We start from the raw sequence: 18,862 nt of genomic DNA, 5'->3' as shown, positions 1-18,862 counted from the left end.
GGAGGAAGGAGGAGGAGAAGGATGAGGAAGAGACAGAAGAGCAGGAAGAGAGAGAATCTATGTGGCCAGAAGAAAGGAGTAGGGCTAGGGCTGAAGAAAGGCAGAAAAATGAGTTGACTATGCCAGTGTCCACTTTGTTTTTCTGGCGTTTATTTTCTTTGAAAGTACTGCCATGTGTTTTACTTTGCCCTGTATTTTCCCTAGCTATATCACATGTTCTTTAATCTTTCTTTGTAGTGGACTCCTAAGTTGTTCAATCATTTCAATCAGGTCTGACTCTTTATGATCCCATTCAGGGTTTTCTCAGCAAAGATACTAGAGTAGTTTTCTATTTCCTTTTCCAGATCATTGTATAGATGCTGAAACTATGGCTAATATGGCTAAATGACTTGCCCAATGTCCCACATCTGGTAAGTAATACCTATGGGCAAATCTGAACTCAGGAAAATGTGTCTTCCTGACTCCAGGCCCAGTACTCTATGCACTATGGTACCACGTAATTGACTCATATGAGTTCTTGTCAATACCTATGTTTCACTCATATGGATGGCTCCACCCTAACCTACAGTTCATGTGCATTTCCTTTCAGGTCCTGAGTACTTTTTAAGTCAATTATCCTTATGCAAGGTCATGACTGAGCATAGTAACAGCATAGTAAAACTTAATACAAAAATGTATTACAAAATATCAAAGCATAATAATTCATTCACTCCCAGTTTGAACCCTTCATAGGAGAAATAAAACTATAGTAACAACAAAATTTCATTTTTTTCCCTTTCCAACCAAGAAATTTAGTGTCTTGTTACAGAGCTCCCTTCTTTTCTTAATTCTGCCATGTGTGAGTGGGTCACAGTCATCTCAGAAGTTGGTAAATGCTATGATTTTCCACTTGAGTTGTTGCATGTATATGCAATGCTGAATATCATTGAACATGAGAAGGAAGAAACATTTTACATAGCACCTACTATGTGCCAGCACTGGGCTAGGTGCTTTACAGATATTTGATCTTCACAACCACAATAGAGGTGCTGTTATTATCCTCTCTTTATAGTTGAAGAAACTGAGGCTACCAGAGGTTCAGTGACTTGCCCAAATTCCCCCAGTTAGTCATGGTCCAGGGCTGTATTTGAGCTCATGTCTTCCTAAGTGCAGGCTGGTGCTCTATCCACTACACTACCTAGCTGGTTAAGAAACTAAGAGATCAAGAGCAACAGTTCCCCGGTTCATTGATTTGGCTCAAATGTGTCTGTGCTTGCAGCCCTGCTCAGTGGAAAGAGGCACTGCTCAAAGGCTCTTAGGGACTCGATGGTGTCATTGATTTGCCAGTCATCTTTTTTTTTCTGGATTTCTCTCTATTTTCCTTCAATATTCCTTAAGCCACTCACATTTGCCACCTCTCTTGTGTCTGTGTATCTCAGCAATACTCTCTTAGGAACTTTATATTCCAGGAAGAAAAGGCTGATTGAAAGGCCATTTGCAATCTGTCTCAAGAACAGCATTTTTTAAATTGTGGGTTTGGCAAGAATAAAAGCTTTCTAAATGCACAACAATCAATAATTAATAAAAAATCAATGCATAATGATTTTTGAGGTGTTTCTGGCAATACTTGGCCATGTTGCATTGCACAATTTCACTGCAGCTTTGGTTCTGAACACAAAGCATGTGCACTTTGCACTGCACATGCTCTCAGGCCATGCAACACCAGTGAAAGCTGCTGAAATGTGATTAGGGGTCTCAAGTGGAAAAAGTTTAGGAAGCCCTTCTCTAGACTAACTTTCAAGACTGATCATATATTACATCCCCTTATGTACTTTACAACCAAGTTGGCTTACTTGCTCTTCCATGTTCAGGAAATTCCATATCTTGCCACTGTGTCTTTACACAGGTCACTCCCCATGTATGGAATACTTCCCTCTTTACCTCTGGAAACAGTAACTCACTTCATGTCTCCATGGCTCAGTTGAAATGAGTGCCACATCCTCTAAGAGGCCTTTCCTTATTCCTTTACTTGTGGAATCAGGGCTAACCTGTATTTACATACAAAAGTACATACACACATGTATGTATGCATATGTACATATCTATATCTCTATTTAAATCTGTCAGCAACTACACATGCAAAGGAGACATACATGGAGGCTGCACCCCAGTACAATACCAGAAGGGTAACAATGCCTCTAGTGAAAGCAAGCAGCTAAGTCCTGGAGATTGGTGAAAGCCAGCAGGAAGAAAACCTCGAGTTCTGGTATAAAAAAAAATTTGGACAATACAGGACCAGAGTCCAACTCTCACAGAAAAACTCCAAGTCACAAAATGACAGAAAAATAGGGGGAAAAAAAAAAAAAAAAAGAACTTAACTATAGAAAGTTACTATGCCCACAAAGAGGATCAAGTCATAAACTTAGAAGAGGACAATAGTGTCAAACTGGCTACGTGTGAAGCCTCAAAAAACCCTGTAATTTAGTCTGGACCCAATTCCTGGGAGAGCTTAAAAAGTATTTTAACACTTAACACACACACACACACACACACACAACTAGCCATGTAACCTTGGGCAAGTTACTTAACCCCAATTGCCCTCCAAAAAAGAAAAAAAAGTATTTTAAAAAGCAAATTAGGGAAGTAGAAAAAAATTGGTAAAAGAAATTAGAGTAATGCAAGAGAATCACACACACACACAAGGAGTCACTAGCATGGGAAAAGATATACTAAAATTTTCTGAGGAAGATAACTTCCTCAAAAATAGAATTGGTCAAATGAAAAAGGGAGTAGAAATGCTCAGTAAAGAAAATGATTCCTTAAAAATTAGCATTGAGGAAGTGTTAGCTAATGATTGTATGAGACATCAAGATATGATAACAACAATAAGTTGAAAAAATAGTAGAAATGTGAACTTCCTTATTGGAAAAAAGAACTGACCTAGTGGATCTGCAAGCACCCTAGCATACCCAGGATGGCTGTTAGAACAGGGCATAGAGAAAACCAGGATTTGTCTTCAGAGAAGGTTACTGCAGCAAAACAAAAGTCCCTCCTATTCCAAAGAGTAATGTCAAATGTCATCTTCCCAAACAGGATTCATAGAACTTTAAAAAGATTTTAAAAATTAAATGAGAAATATTGAAAAAAAATAAGAACAATCCAAGGAAAACAAGAAGGTCATGAACAGAAAATCAATGAGCTGGAAAAAAGATCCAGAATTTTACTGAAAAAATGACTGCTTAAAAATCAGAATTGGGCAAGAGAAAACTAGCAGAGTTATGAGACCAAGAAATGAAAAAAATATATATAAAGAAGGAAGAAGTAGAAGAGAATGTAAAGTATCTCATAAGAAAACTGATCTGGAGAACCAATCAAGAAAAGAAAACATAAGAATAATTGAAATATATGAAAACTATGATAAAAAAAGAGTCATGTTACATTAACACAAGAAATAATTAAAGAAACTTTTACTGAAGTGTTAGGAGGGAGGAAAGTAGAAAGAGGAAAAAAATCCAACAATCACCATCTGAAAGAAATCCTATGAGGAAAACCTAGAGGAATATCATAGCTAGATTTCAAAATCCCCACCTCAAGGAAAAAAATATTACAAGCAACAAGAAAAATTGAAACTGTCAGAGTCACAATTAGAATCATGTAAGACCTGGCAATAGCTACCTTAAAAGACTGCAGGTTTTGGAACACCATGTATCAAAGAGCAAAAGAATTGAGTCTATAGTTAAAAATATCATACCCAGCAAAGTTATACTTAAACTTGAATGGAAAAAAAAAACAGAAATATACATTTAATGAATCGTCAGATTTCAGAATTTTGTTGCCAAAACACTGAAATTTAAGAGAAAATTTGATATACAAGATCCATGGGAAATATAGGTAAATACCAAGACTAATTACAAGGGACTCAATAAGGACTGAAGGTTTACTTTTTTTTCTCCTATTTATCTTCACTTGCTTCTTGTAATTGAAAGGAAAATTTTCTGTTCAGCTTTGGTTTTTTCATCAAGGATACCTGAAAGTCCTGTATTTCATTTAATGATCATATTTTCCCCTGATGCATTATACTCAGTTTTCTTGGGTAGGTCATTCTTGGTTTTAATCCTAACTCCTTTGACCTCCAGAATATCATATTCCAAGCCCTTCATTTCCCTTAGTATAGAAACTGCTAGATCTTGTGTTACCCTAATTGTGTTTCCACAATAGTAAAATTGTTCCTTCCTGGCTCCTTGTAATATTTTTGGCTTGACCTGAGAACTCTGGAATTTGGCTATGATATTCCTAAGAGTTTTCTTTTTGGGATCTTTTTCAAGAAGTGATAGGTGAATTCTTTCAATTTCTATTTTGCCCTCTGATTCTAGAATACCAGGGAAATTTTCCTGGAAAATTTCTTAAAAGATGATGTCTAGGCTTTTTGGTGATCATAGCTTCCAGGTAGTCCAATAATTTTTAAATGATTTCTTCTGGTTCTATTTTTCAGGTCAGTGGTTTTTCCAATGAGATATTTCTTCACATTGTCTTCTGTTTTTTTTTTTATTTGTTTGTATCTGTTTAACAATATCTTGATTTCTCATAAAGTCATTAGCTTTCAATTTCTCCAAACTAATTTTGAAGGAATTATCCTCTTCAGTTTTTGAAATTCCTTTTCCATCTGGAAAATTTGGTTTTTTAAGGCACTCTTCTGCACATTGGCTTTTTGGACCTCTTTTGCCATTGAAATTAGTCTACTATTGTTTTTTGCAAAACAATGATTTTCTTATTTTAAAATCTTTTTGTTTATGTATTTACTTTTATTTTACAACATGCAATTCCACAGTCCCTTGAGTTTCAAATTTTCTCCCCCTCCCTCTCTTCCACCACCCCCATCATGGCGGCATGCACTCTAATATGGGATCTACAAATATCTTCAAATTAATCATTAGTCAGGTTGTACAGAAGGATTATAACTGATGGAATTATCACTGGGAAAGGAAACAAAACAAAACAAGAAAAAGAAAGAAAGCAAGTAGTTTGTTTCAATCTGAACTAAACTCCAAATCTCTTTCTCTGGATGTGGGTATCTCTTTCAATCATGAGTCTTTTGGAATTGTCCTGTAACCTTACAATGTTGAGAGGAGGCCAGTCTATTGAAGCTAGTCATCACACATATGTTCTGTCTGTGAATGTGTAGAAATTTCTCCTGTTTCTGCTCTTCTCTAGCTTTATAAAGTAGTTTTTTTTTTTTTGGTAAATTTATTGGTATGGCACTAAATATATAATTTAATTTAAGTAAAATTATCATTTTTATTATATTAGCTTGACCCAGCCATGAGAAATTGGTATTTTTCCAATTAGTTAGATCTGATTTTATTTGCATGAAAAGTGTTTTGTAGTTGTGATCATATAGGTCTTGGGTTTGTTTTGGCAGGTAGATGCCCAAATATTTTATAATGTCTACAGTAACTTTAAATGGGATTTCTCTTTCTATCTCTTGCTGTTGAATTTCATTAGAAATATACAGGAATGCTGAGGATTTATGTGGGTTTATTTTACATCCTGCAACTTTGTCAAATTTATTTATTGTCTCAAGTAGTTTTTTACTTGATTCTCTAGGATTCTCTAAGTATATCATCATATCATCTGCAAAGAGTGATAGCTTGGTCTCTTCTTTGCCTAATTTTATTCCTTTGATTTCTTCTTCTCCTCTAATTGCTACTCCTAACATTTCTAGTACCAGATTGAATAAAAGAGTGGACACCCTTGTTTCACCCCTGATCTTATTGGAAATGCTTCTAACTTATCCCCATTACATATAATACTTGCTGATGGTTTTAGGTAGATGCTACTCATTATTTTAAGGAAAACTCCATTGATTCCTATACTTTCTAGTGTTTTAATAGGAATGGGTGCATATTTTGTCAAAAGCCTTTTCTTCATCTATTGAAATAATCATATGGTTTTTGCTAGTTTTGTTGTAGATGTGATCAATTATACTGATAATATTCCTGATATTGAACTACCTTTGCATTCCTGGAATAAATTCTACCTGATAAAATTGCATTATTCTCATGACAATTTGCTGTAGTCTTTAGCTAATATTTTATTTAGAATTTTTGCATCTATATTCATAAGGGAAATTAGTCTGAAATTTTTTTTCTCTGTTTTGTCTCTTCCCAATTTAGATATCGGTACCATAATTGGGTCATGAAAAGAATTTGGTAGGACTCCTTTGTCTCCAATTTTCCCAAATAGTTCATAATATATTAGAGTCAATTGTTCTTTAAATGTTTGATGGAATTCATTAGTAAATCCATGTAGCCTTGGAGATTTTTTTCTTAAGGAGTTCATTGATGTCTTGTTCAATTTATTTTTCTGTTATTTAAGTAGTTTACTCCCTCTTCAGTTAGCCTGGGCAACATATATTTTCATAAATATTCATACATTTCACTAAGATTATCAAATTTATGTGCATACAATTTGGCAAAATAATTCCTAGTTATTGTTTTAATTTCCTCTTCATTGGAGGTAGATTCATCCTTTGCATTTTTGATACTCATGATTTGGTTTTTTTTTCTTTCTTTTTCATCATACTGACTAAAGGTCTATCAATTTTATTGTTTTTTGCATAATACTAGCTCTTAGTTTTATTTATTAATTTAATAGTTTTCTTAAATTCAATTTTATTAATCTCTCCTTTGGTCCTCATTATTTCTAATTTAATATTTAATTGGGGATTTTCAGTTAGCTCTTTTTTTAGCTATTTTAGTTGCATGCCCAATTTAGTCACCTCCATTTTCTTAACAGGGTAGTTTTCCTCGAGAATTTTTTGAAGGATGATTTCTAGATTCTTTTTTTCATCATGGTTTTCAGATAGTCCAATATTTTTTAAATTATCTCTCCTGGATCTATTTTCCAGGTCAGTGGTTTTCCTAATGAGATATTTCACATTGCATTCTATTTTTTCATTTGTTTGGATCTGTTGAATAGTATCTTGATTTCTCATAAAGTTACTAGCTTCCATTTGCTCCAATCGAATTCTGAAGGAATGATTCTCTTCAGTGAGCTTTTGAGATTCTTTTTCCATTTGGCAAATTTGGCTTTTTAAGGCATTTTTCTCCTCATTGCCTTTTTTGATCCTCTTTTGCCATTTGAGTTAGTCTATTTTTAAGGTGTAATTTTCTTCAGTCAAGTTGTTGACTTTCATTTCATAATTTTCTTGCATCATTCTTATTTCTCTTCCCAATTTTTCCTCCACTTCTCTTATTTCCTTTACAAAATCCTTCTTAAGTTCCTATATGGCCTGTAACCACCTCATATTTTTCTTTGAAGCTTTTGGCTCAGGAGTTCTGTCTTCACCGTCTTCCTCCTGATCCATGCTTTGATCTTTTTTGTCCCCAAAATAGGAGTCTAATGTTGGATTCTGGCAACACTCTGGCAAGCTGGTCACACACCCCAGGACCTCCACCATAAACCAAAATCCAGATCCAAGCAGGTTAATGCAAGAGTTACTACCCCTCAGACTGGTTGCTTTTTTCCCTCTACAATTTGCAGGCCAGGAGCTCAAGCAGCCATGTGTAGCTGTGGCTGAATGGCCACAGCGCCTCAGTGGCTTCTCCCTCCAGTGGATAAAGGCCAACACACTCCCAAACTACTGGATCCCAAAGTCCACACTGCACTGACCTCTCATTTTGTCCTTAAAATCTATGAGTTGATAATTCTGGAAACAGCCACAGTTGCTGGTGATCTGAATTCCCTCCAGCTGGCAGCTGGTCAGGCCACTCTGGGGCTAAAACCTCTGGCTCACATCAGGCTGGGGTAGGCTCTCAGAGCTCTGTGCTGGCTGCTTGCTGCCAGCCTGCTGGGCTGTCCTCCATGGGAAGGTATCTTCTCTGTGTCATTTTGTGGGTTGTGTAGCTCCAAAGTTTTTTCAGAGTCACCTTTTACGTGAATTGGGGGAGGTGGAAGCTGGAGCCCTGAGGAAGTCCTGTTTCTTCTCTGCCATCTTGACTCTGCCATGATCAAGCATTTTTGATGAAAAAAACCAGAGTTGAATAGAAAATTTGACATTCAGATACATGAAGCAAGGGAAGCATGAGAAGGTAAACAGGGAAAAGAAAATCATGAGGAACTTATCAAAGTCAAACTATTTACACTCCTGCATGGAAAAATGATAATTGTAACTAATGAAACTTTTCTCAATTTGAAAATAGTTGAAGATAACATAAATGTGTGTGTATAATGTATACATACATAAATGTATATATATATGTATACATATGTATATGTCTATATAGGAGGATATATGGCCATATGAATACATATGTGAGTTTATGTATGTATGTGTTTACAGGTATTCAGGACCAATTGAATAGGAAGGGATGATACTTAAAAGGTGAAATTGAGAAGTGAGAGAAGAATATAATGAGAGGAGATGGGGAAAGACAGAATGGGGTAAATTACTCATATAAAAGAGGCAAGAGAAAACTGTTACAATGGCGGGGAAGAACAGGAAGGCAAAAGGGAATGAGTCAATCTTACTCTCATTGAATTTGGCTTAGGGAAGGAATGAAATACACACTAAATAGGATATTTTGCCCTACAGGAGAGTAGGGAAGAAGGGGATGAGATGGGGAATGATGGAAAGGAGGGAAGACTGGTGGGGGGTAGGAAGTTGGAAGCACACACCTTTGAAAAGAGACAGGGTCAAAGTACAGAATAGAACAAACAAATGGTGGTTGGGATAGGGGGGAGGGAAATATAGTCAGTCTTTCACAATATATCCACTATGGAAATATTTTGCATAGCTACATGTGTACAACCTATATTGAATTGCCTATCTTCCAAGTAAGGGTGAGTGACAAGGGAGGAAGGGAAAGAATCTTGAAATCAAAGTTTTAAAATAAAATGTTTTATATGTATATATATGTACATGTATGTATTTTATATGTATATATAATAATTTTTTACATGCAACTGGGAAATAAGACATACAGGCACTGGGGTATAGAAATACATCTTGACCTACTGGAAAGTTGGAGGGGAGATGGATATTGGAGAGAGCAGATTGGGGGAGGGGTTATACAGTGAAATTGCTGTTTTGGGGTGGTGGGTAGGGGAAAGACTGGGAGAAAATTTGTAATTCAAAATTTTGAGGAAATGATGTACGCTAAAAATAAACATAAAATTTAATTTAAATTTTTTTTTATTAAAAAAAAGTGGAGTACAGTCCAGGATGTGAACCATACAAGCAATTCAACATCAAACCCTAGTTTAGCAAATCAAGACATGGCCCTGGGCAAGAAGGAATGAGCACACCTCCCCCCTCCCTCCCCAATCCATGCAGAGGTAGTGGAGCAGGGACCCTGCCGGGTTTGGGCACTTACAGGAGACTGGAGGTCTTGGTTTTGATTCTAGGCCAGAAGGTGAATGTGAAGGAGTATCTAAGGACCAAAGGACCACCCCACAGGACTAGTGGTGACTACATAAACTCAGCTACTAAAAACAAACAAACAAAAAATGCCCAGGCAAAGGAGAAAGAATTAAAACGTAAAGCATTACTTTGGGAACAGAGAAGACTGTGATTCATCTTCAGAGGAGGATACTAAGGCAAAGAAACCCTCTTCTACCCCAAATAGTTATGTCAAATGGTCACCTGCCCAAAAGGAATTGATATAATTGTAAAAAAAAAAGCCTTAAAAATGAAATTAGATAGATTAAAGAAAAAATAAAAATGAATAAGAACAAACCAAGAAAAACAAGAACATTATGAAAAGAAAGTCAACCAATTAGAATAGTAGATCCAGAATCTTAATGAGGAAAATGACTCTCTGAATATCTGAATTGGGCAAGAGGAAGGCAGAAAAGTTGTAAGAGATCAAAGAATAATAAAACAATATATAAAGAATGGACAAATAGTAAAGAATATGAAACATCTCATAAGTAAAACAACTAATCTGGAGAACAAATCAAAAAGAGAAAAACATAAATATAATTAGGCTAATTGAAGGCTATGATAAAAAAATTAGTCATTATGTAATAATATAAGAAATAATTAAAGAAAACTTTTAAAAGTATTAGAACAAGAAAAGTAGAAAGAAAAAAAATGCAGTGATCACCACCTGAAAGTGATACTACAAGGAAAACCCACAGGAATATTATAGTCAAATTCCAAACCCCCTCCCCCCCCCAGTCCAAGTATAAAACATTACGTGGAACAAGAAAAAAAAATTTAAATGTGGCAGTAGCACAATTAGAATCACACCATACCTAGCAGTGGGGACACTAAAAGACTGCAGGTCTTTTATGTATTTAACACTATGTATTGAAGATCAAAAGAACTGAGGAGCAAGTCAAAAATATCATACCCAGCAAAGCTAGACATACTCTTGAATGGAAAAATAGACATTTAATGAATTATCTGATTTTTAGGACTTTGTTAAAGAAAAAAACCTAAACTTTTGACATACAAGAGGCAAGAAAAATGTAAGTTATATGCCAAAGACTAATTAAAAGGGACTCAATAAGGAAAGAACCTAAAGATCTAATGTTATTATTCCTTTTTTTTCCCAGAGCAGCAAATTAATGCACTAGGCCTTTGATGTGACCACACAGACAAGATGCAGCAAAGCACATAGTCTTGTAACCCAAGACTCCAGATTGCAGTGTAGGTAGAGGGATGACAAGGGATGTGGGCAGCAATGTAATGTGGGAATACTTGCAGGTAATATATGAGAGAAAGTTTACTGGAGATGAGGAACCCATAGAAATAGTTCAGAACACCATGATCCTGTTGATATCAGGAGCTCCACCAAGAAAATGAATTATTTTTTTACACGATACTTAATCCCAGTAATTCAGTTTGCCCTACTAGCTGCAGAAGTAGCTCCTGTCATGTCCAAAGGGTGAATGATAAATCATGTGCTGTTTGTTACAGAAAGTTTGGAAACTAGACAGTGGAGTTTCAAGATAATAATAGAAAATGATTCCTTAGGCATCAATACTGTAAATGAGCTCTAAACTGATTTATTTTTTGTTCATTTGTTTCCTATATAGACATATGTGTATATATGCATATATATATACATTTATGTTACCTTCAACTATTCTCATATTAAGAAAAGTTTCATAAGTTAAAATTATCGTTTTTCCATGTAGGAATGTAACAACTTCAGCTTTGAACTGTTCAGTGACTTTTTGTGACACCATTTGGGTTATTTTCTTTTCATTTTCTGTTTTTTGTTTTGGCAAAGATACTGGAGTGATTTGCTTTGTCCTTCTCCAACTCATTTTAGAAATGAAAAACTAAGGCAAACATGATTAAATAACTTGCCCAGGAATAGTAAGTGTCTTAGACTCATAAGTCTTTTTGATTTTAAACCCAGTGCTCAATTCACTGCACCTTCTAACTTTTTATAACTATAACTGAGCTGATTTATCATTAACAGATGAATTATGTAGTTTGAATTAATTTAACATTAATTAAGTATCCAAAGGAGTCAGGTAGGTGGATAGTGAATAGAGAGAGCTCTGAACCTGGAGTCAGGAAGACCTGAGTTCAAATTCTATCTCAAACATGAGCTGTGGGCCCTGGGCAAGTTATTTAACCTCCCCTTGCCTTACTGTATAGAGAAGGAAGGAAATGGCAAACCACTCTGGTATCTTTTCCAAGAAATCCTCATACCAGGTCACTAAGAATCAGATACAATTGAGTGAATAAGTAAAAATTTCCAAAATCTATACCTGTCTCCAATGAACGGGGGAGGACCTACTATACAAAAGCTTCTGTAAATTAATGATTATGAACTACCTTTTAAAAATCTATGGAGGCACTAAGGTCAAGGATATCTTCTACAAAAAATTAGATGAAATAGAATTGGTCAGACACATCACGAGCAATGAGCCTACCAAAACAGTGTCTAGGATGGAAAGAAGATAGGAGAGGCGGTTTTGTTTTGTGGATGAACATAGTCAATAGGACAAAAAGAACAATGTTCTTAGGTTTTATGCCTTTGGCATTTGGACTTTTGGGGTTATATAGGGTGAATGGAGATAAAATACAAAGAGGTATAGAAACTTCTACCAGAACCAGAGAAAAAGAAATGAAGTTCGGTCAGTTACCTTTATTACTATGTGTCTAAAGGAGGCACTAGGAGTTAGGTAAAAGATGACATTGGAGAAGTCACTATAGTTGAGAGACCTTCTGACTTTGAAGCAGAAAATGCTGGGCATTATAATTCTGTTTAAATGGTGAGGATAGGAAAACAGTTCTCTCCTTTTTGTTCATGATTTGAAAACATGAAGTTCACATCTGTTCCATTCATTCTTTTACAGAAATAGTAGGCCCGTGTGGTATGGATGGTTCTCCATTCTCACCCAAGAATCTAGGAGGGAAATGGATAAAAGATAAGGAAAAGGTGATGGTTTAAAGCCAACTTATTCACAGGAGAGTGTTTTGTCTAGTTTCCTTTTAATTTATACTATGACTACGCTATGGTAAATCTCTGAATCTATGAATGCACTGGGAAATGATATGATAATTCATTGCAAGGTCTAGGCTCATAGCCAACTCTAAAGAGGAGATTTTATATTTCAGTATTTTGAAATATTCCCCATGTCATCTCCTGGGTTAAATATGAAACTTGCCAGGGAGAAATAAGGTAAAGATATTTTTGTGCCATTGTGACCCAAGGGAATCGGCAAACTAGATTTTCTGTTCACACTGTGGACAGTGGGGAAACCCCTTACTACATGTACTGCAGAGTTAATGAAGCCTGGGGTAGTGATTCAAGTACAATATCATTTGTTGGGTATTTCAGATGTTGCACTCAGCTAACTGAACTCTCTTACAACGTAATACAGTGACATGCTATATTCCATTAGGTTAAAGAAAATAGCACTCAAAACACATAACTGAAGGGTATCAGATAGACAAACATGTCATTCTTCTAGAAGTCATTCTAGTTCAAAAACTATGTTTCTCCAAATTACTTCTTTTTGCATGTGATATTCTTCATAGTAAGCATCCTGTGCAGTTACAAGATGTGAAGATCAGGGTTGATTCTGACTATGCTTACTATATCATCAAAAGTACGAAAACTTTGGAAGAGAGTCATATAGTGAGGAATGGGAAATGAGTGTGGGCAAGGAGGAGAGTTCTAGAGACACAGGGATAAAGCTACTCATGAGCAATAGATCTCCACTGTCATTATTGGTGGACTTGGGGGTCCTTCTTAGGCCACTGATTCCAGGACAGCAGGTATCTCTATATGCCCTCTATCCTGCTCCTTCCACCCCAAAGAATGCAACCTCATCAGTCTTCAGCTTTACAATAATTAGGAGAATGTGCTACAATCTAAGTTGGAAAATAAGATGAACATAGAAGCAAAGATGTTTGCTTTGTCTGGCTTTGGAAACATTTCTTACTGATTTCATTCAGGCTGACTATGTTTTGCCAAACTCATGCCTGAACTCCATTAATTCTGAGTCCTGGATTTCTTTGGTCTGGCTCTCTGTGAATGCCTGCATTCTCTCTCAGTTCAAGCTGAATTTGTCCTTCCTTGGCTGCCCAAAAATCTCTTCCTGTCAGATTCCAACAACTCTCAATAACTACTCATATTTAAGTAGCATTTTGAAGTTTGTACAATGCTTGCTCAAAATCATATTGCCATTCTTATTTTACAGGCTAGGAAGCTGAACTTTAGAAAGTTCAAATGGCATATATAGATTCACACACCTTATAAATATCAGAGGCAGGATTTGAACCCAGATCTCTCTTGATTACGTCCAACTTTTTTTTTTTTATCCAGCTCATACAGTGTGCAGTCTTTCGGGTTTCTTTCTTATCTTTTCATGAAATGAGGTGTCTCTTAACTTCATTCCCTTGCATTCTTTACCCCTCTCTTTTTGTCCGGAAGGGGGAAGGTAGGGCAATTGGGGTTAAGTGACTTGCCCAAGGTCAAACATACCCCTCTCTTTCTATATTGCCTTCCTGGAAACTCCAGAACTTATTTCCTCATGATCCCTCGTCCCTGGCTGTACCAATTCTTCACCACTAGGTTAAGAATACCCCAGTCACTATTCCTATTCTCAGAAGAGGGAATTGTCCTTTTGGATACTCTCAGCCTGGGAGTCACAGCAGCTGCAGAGGGGGTGGAGAGACTATGAGATCTATCAACTATCCGTTCTTTCTCTCCCTTTTCCTTCCTGAATTCCTTCTTCTCTTTAAATCCTGATTCAGCTATCACCCCCTTCATGAATCCTTCCCTCATCCTAAGTAGTGGTAGCAATATAACATTAGCTAGCATTTAAGGTTTATGAAACACTTTAAACATTGTCCTTTGAACAACCCTGAGAGGTGGGCGTATTATGATCCCCACTTTACAAATGAGAAAACTGAAGGTCTGGGAAATGTCAGTGTCTTGTTCAATGCCACACAGCTTCAGACAACAGATTTGTTTATTCTGCAACTCTCTCATGTAGTATATACTATTTTATTTTCCTGCATTTGTTTCTTTTCTCTGTACTATACTGTAAGCTCCACAGGACAAGGAGCAAGTCTTACCTAACATTTCTATTCCCTAGCCCAGGGTCTATTAGTATTCACCAAAGTGATTATTGAATGAATAAATGATAGATGATACAAAAGGGAGATGTAGAGGATGAAGAAGAAAAATTCAATGTCAGCACTATGGATAATAGTTTCGGAAGGAACCCCTCCACAGCTTACCTTTATAAGTGTCTTTTAGGGACATCTCCCAGTTTGCCTATGATGGCCTGGCAGGGTTATAAAACCACTAACTCCTCGTAGATGGAGATTAAAAGGATTGCTATTAGAACTAGCCCTCTGTACACATGACATGGAAAAATGTGTCTATTATGTTTATTTTTTTTTAACCAATGTGAAATATTACTGTCCTAGAGATAACCGCAATCTTGCCTACATGGAAGAAGTTGAATGAATTGGCCTCTGGAGGGGTGAGTTTGCCCTTAGGATGGGCTGTACTCTCCCATATTAGTTCAAAAGAATTCCATGTTCTTAGAAGAAAAATGAATAGAAACTCAAGCAGAGACAGAGTAATTAATAAAGCATCATATTATTGGCATCATCCCCCAACACAGAATACCAAAGAAAGGGAGAGAAACACAGCTTAGGATGTTCAGCTGTTGGCAGCAATAGTTGTCTTGATCCAGTCCAAGTACTTGCAGACTTTGGTGTAGACACCAGGATTATTCTTCAGGGCACAGCCAGCGCCCCAGGAGACAATACCCTGGAGCTCTCCATTACACACCATGGGGCCACCTGAGTCACCCTGGGGATAGAGAACAGCAATGAGTAAGGAGAGGGAAGGGAAGAGACTGCAGCCCACACCTCAGACTGAAGCTTGGGGTCATAGACTCAGCCTTGGAAGAGATCTCAGAGCTCATCCAACTCAGTCACTTCCTCTGTGGTCGTCTAGTCTTTCTGCAGCATCCCCTTCCATTTTCCATTCCTGTCCCTCCAGATCTTCATGATGGTTCCTATTTAACCTACCTTCAACTCATCTGGAGGTACTCGAGAAGGTACTGTTAAGGACATATTCTCTCCTTTATTTTCAGAGACCTTGATGTTTCTCTAAACCCTGATCCCTGTCTGACTTAATAAAAAGTCCCTTTTCTTCCTCTTACAGAAAGCCAAGGCCTTACCTGGCAAGAATCCTTGCCACCCTCCAGGAAGCCAGCACAGACCATGTTTCCTGTGATCCGACCAGGATAAGAGGACTTGCAATCGGCATCAGACAGAATGGGAGCATTCAGACACTGGAGAACATCTGGGTAGTCATCTGTGAAGAAAATGGGATTGGGAGGAAGGTAAGAGCAGCTGTCTGACTAAAGAAGGAAGCACAGCCTACCTGAGCATTAATTCCTAAGATCAGAGTTGGGAGAAAGGGACTTGGGAACTTTAGTACAGAAAAGAAGAAACAGTTTGTATCTCTCCTTCCTCTGAACTCCTATAATTTCCAGATATTTCTCATGGCACATCTCATATCTCTCTCTATAGTGGTCCTTTGTATAATTGTTTCATCCCCTCTACTAGATCATAGAAAGTCAGTGGTGAGAATGGATAGAGAAGGGGCCTGGGAACCAGGAAGATCTCCATTTAAACCTTGTTTCTGACACATATGGGCTATGGAGTGTTGGGCAGGACACCTCCTTTCTTAGATTTGCAGGCCATTCTCTCTAACTGCTAAAATGCAGAGAAAGAGCTGCTCTGCAGTGGTAGAAGGACTCATCTCACTGCGGAGCTCCCTCCTGCAGTGAAATCCCTGGGCCAAGCTCTACCTTTAGCCCAGTGGAAGGTAACCTCCTTCAGGGACGATCCCAGTTTATTCATGCCCATCTGGGTTCCATGGCACAGAGCACAGTGCCTTGTACCTAATAGCAACCTGAAAAGTCTGATGATTGCATATTAATGTGAAGCCTATTTATGAGCTCTGGTAGGTTGCTCCTGCCTTACTGAAACTGTAAAAAGAATATTATTATTATTATTGTTTATTGAAGGCATTCACAATTTTGACAGCTTTAATATGTGCCTCTAGAAATAGAAAACGAGCTTCTGGAAAATTACAAAATGGGTTCTAGGACAGTACCCTAGGGCATACTAGGGCAGGTAGGTGCCATAGTGAATAGTGTGCCATACCTGCAATCAGAAGACTCAAATTCCTGAGTTCAAATCTGGCCTCAGACACTTATTAATTTGTGACCCTGCGCATCATTGTTCCTTTCAGTTATCTCTGACTCTTTATGACCCCATTTGGGTTTTTTTGGCAAATATACTGGAGTAGTTTGCCATGTCCTTCTCCAGCTCATTTTACAAATGAGGAAAGTGAGGCAAAGATTGTTAAGTGACTTGCCCAACATAACACAGCTAGTAATTGTCTGAGGCCAGATTGAAGTCAGGAAGATCAGTCTTCCTAATTCCAGGCCTGGCCTCTATCTGCTGTGCCCCCTAGACACCCACAATGGAAAGAAAACTAGCTTTTTCTAAATTGATAGTTCTTAGGAGACAGGTCCAAACATAGAGGAAAGACATAAATCAGAGGCAAGCCTTGAATACCAGATAAAGGTGAAATTTTTAAAAAGCGTGAAAATATCTCTGCATCTTTTTAACTTTACTTTTACATGCTTCTGGATATCATTTAGATGAATTTTACTCTTTCCCCAAATTACTTCATTAAAGTTTCTACTTTAAATCAATGTACTACTCAATGGGAAGTAAGAAGGAGTAGGAAAATACACTGGACATAGGCTAGTGTTAGTGGGAGAGTCAAGAAGAAATGAAAGTTTTGGAAAAGGGTCTTTGAAGTTTTTCTCTATTTGTTGTTCTCAGCAGCCACGAAATATTTATTTCCATCATAGGCTTCCTGAGAACAAAAAGGGATAGGAAATATAGGGGCACATTATAAAAAAACAGAAAGAAGGAAGAAACTGATCTAAGGTCAGGTGGGTTTATCTAATGCAAATGTATGGGAAAGGACAAAGCTACTTACATCCAAAGCTCAAGGTGTTGCCCCAACCAGAGATGAGACATTGAGTGCCTGCAGTTGCACAGGACTTGGGTAGGGAGATGGTAGCCACATGAGCGTCGAGGACAGCTGGGGTTTTCAGCTTGATCAGCATGATGTCATTATTGTAGGCCCCCCTGACGTAGTCTGGGTGGCGGATGATCTTTTCTGCATTGATGAACTGTTCATTTCCCTCAAGGATCTCTTTGTCATGCTCTCCCAGTCTCACCTGAATTCGGCTGTTGAGGAAAACTATTTTCAAAACTGGATGTAGCCTCAGAAGTTTCTCTCTTTTAAGAACTGGGTAGACATTCTACCTAGGACTCTGTACAGCTTTAATCATTTTTAATACAATATGTAAATGTAACAAATTATGCACATTATGGAATTGTGTCCATATATATATGTGTGTGTGTGTGTGTGTGTGTGTGTGTGTGTGCATGTGTCTTTGTGTCTCTGTGTATCTCTGCAGTAGCACTAACTATAATCCTGCTCTCTGGAGAAATGCTTGGGATGGGTGTGGATTGTGTAAAAACATTCCCACTTCTTGCCGCAATGATAGGGTGGCATAGAGGAATGAAACATTGTTCTCAGACATTTGAAAACTGAGCTATCTTCCCAACTCACTCGGCCTTGGCTTAATATGTATCACTCATTTTGAGCCATGTAATCCCAAACTTAATCTATACATTATCCTTTTTCCTCTCCACCCTTAAACTTGCTCCTTCTTATCTGAGACTGTTGTGTTCTGGATGAGTCTAACTTCTATAAATTTCTGCTCTTCAACCCAAATATCACCCTTTTTATTTTCTGTGAGGTCTCTCAAAGGTACCATAGCTATCTGATGTAGAACCCTCCCTGGGAGCAGCACCAGCCTTAACACTTACGATTTGTAGCAATGAGCAGCTGAGAGCACCCACTGGTCAGTGATGAGGGCACCACCACAAAAATGTCCGCCATTATTCAGGGACACCTGGTAGGGGAGGCTGTTTGCCTCACAGGTGTAGCCCCCAACGATCTTATCATCATCGTCAGTGGAGAAAGCAACTTGGTGGAGAGGAAATTTGGAGAAGAGAATTTAGCAGCATGTGAAGTCTAAGTCCTATGGGTAATTTCTAGAATTTATCTTCTACAAAATCCTATCAAAGTTTGACAATCATTGCTATTATGACCATGGTTAGCATAGTCAATAACTCTGTCTCCCTGTCCATTTCTCTCTGTCTATCTCTGTCTCTTTCTCTCTGTCTGTCTCTGTCTCTTTCTCTCTGTCTCTCTTTTTCTTTCTCTCTCTCTCTGTCTCTCTCTCTCTGTCTCTCTCTCTCTGTCTCTCTGTCTCTCTCTCTCTGTCTCTC

At 37.5% G+C, this 18,862-nt stretch overlaps 2 protein-coding genes across 2 annotated transcripts in view; both read right to left on the bottom strand.

The window, feature by feature from the left end:
• The window catches only part of LOC138160395 (M1-specific T cell receptor beta chain-like), a 205,761-nt gene that overhangs the window by 50,489 nt on the left and 136,410 nt on the right, over positions 1-18,862 (bottom strand). The window lies entirely within an intron of this gene.
• Positions 15,126-18,862, bottom strand: part of LOC138160687 (trypsin-like) — a 4,749-nt gene continuing 1,012 nt past the window's right edge. The window contains exons 2-5 of the mRNA XM_069087403.1: positions 18,398-18,557; positions 17,496-17,749; positions 15,652-15,788; positions 15,126-15,278 (exon numbers count right to left, since the gene is read on the bottom strand). Of these exons, the coding sequence (XP_068943504.1) occupies positions 15,126-15,278; positions 15,652-15,788; positions 17,496-17,749; positions 18,398-18,557 (704 nt within the window). The remainder of the gene's footprint in view (positions 15,279-15,651; positions 15,789-17,495; positions 17,750-18,397; positions 18,558-18,862) is intronic.

The sequence above is a fragment of the Petaurus breviceps genome, unplaced genomic scaffold (assembly GCF_028583685.1).
Source record: "Petaurus breviceps papuanus isolate PSGF00001 unplaced genomic scaffold, PetGlider_PUasm1.0 181, whole genome shotgun sequence".
NCBI classification, from domain to species: Eukaryota; Metazoa; Chordata; class Mammalia; order Diprotodontia; family Petauridae; genus Petaurus; species Petaurus breviceps.
This window is presented reverse-complemented; position numbering and strand designations above follow the sequence as displayed.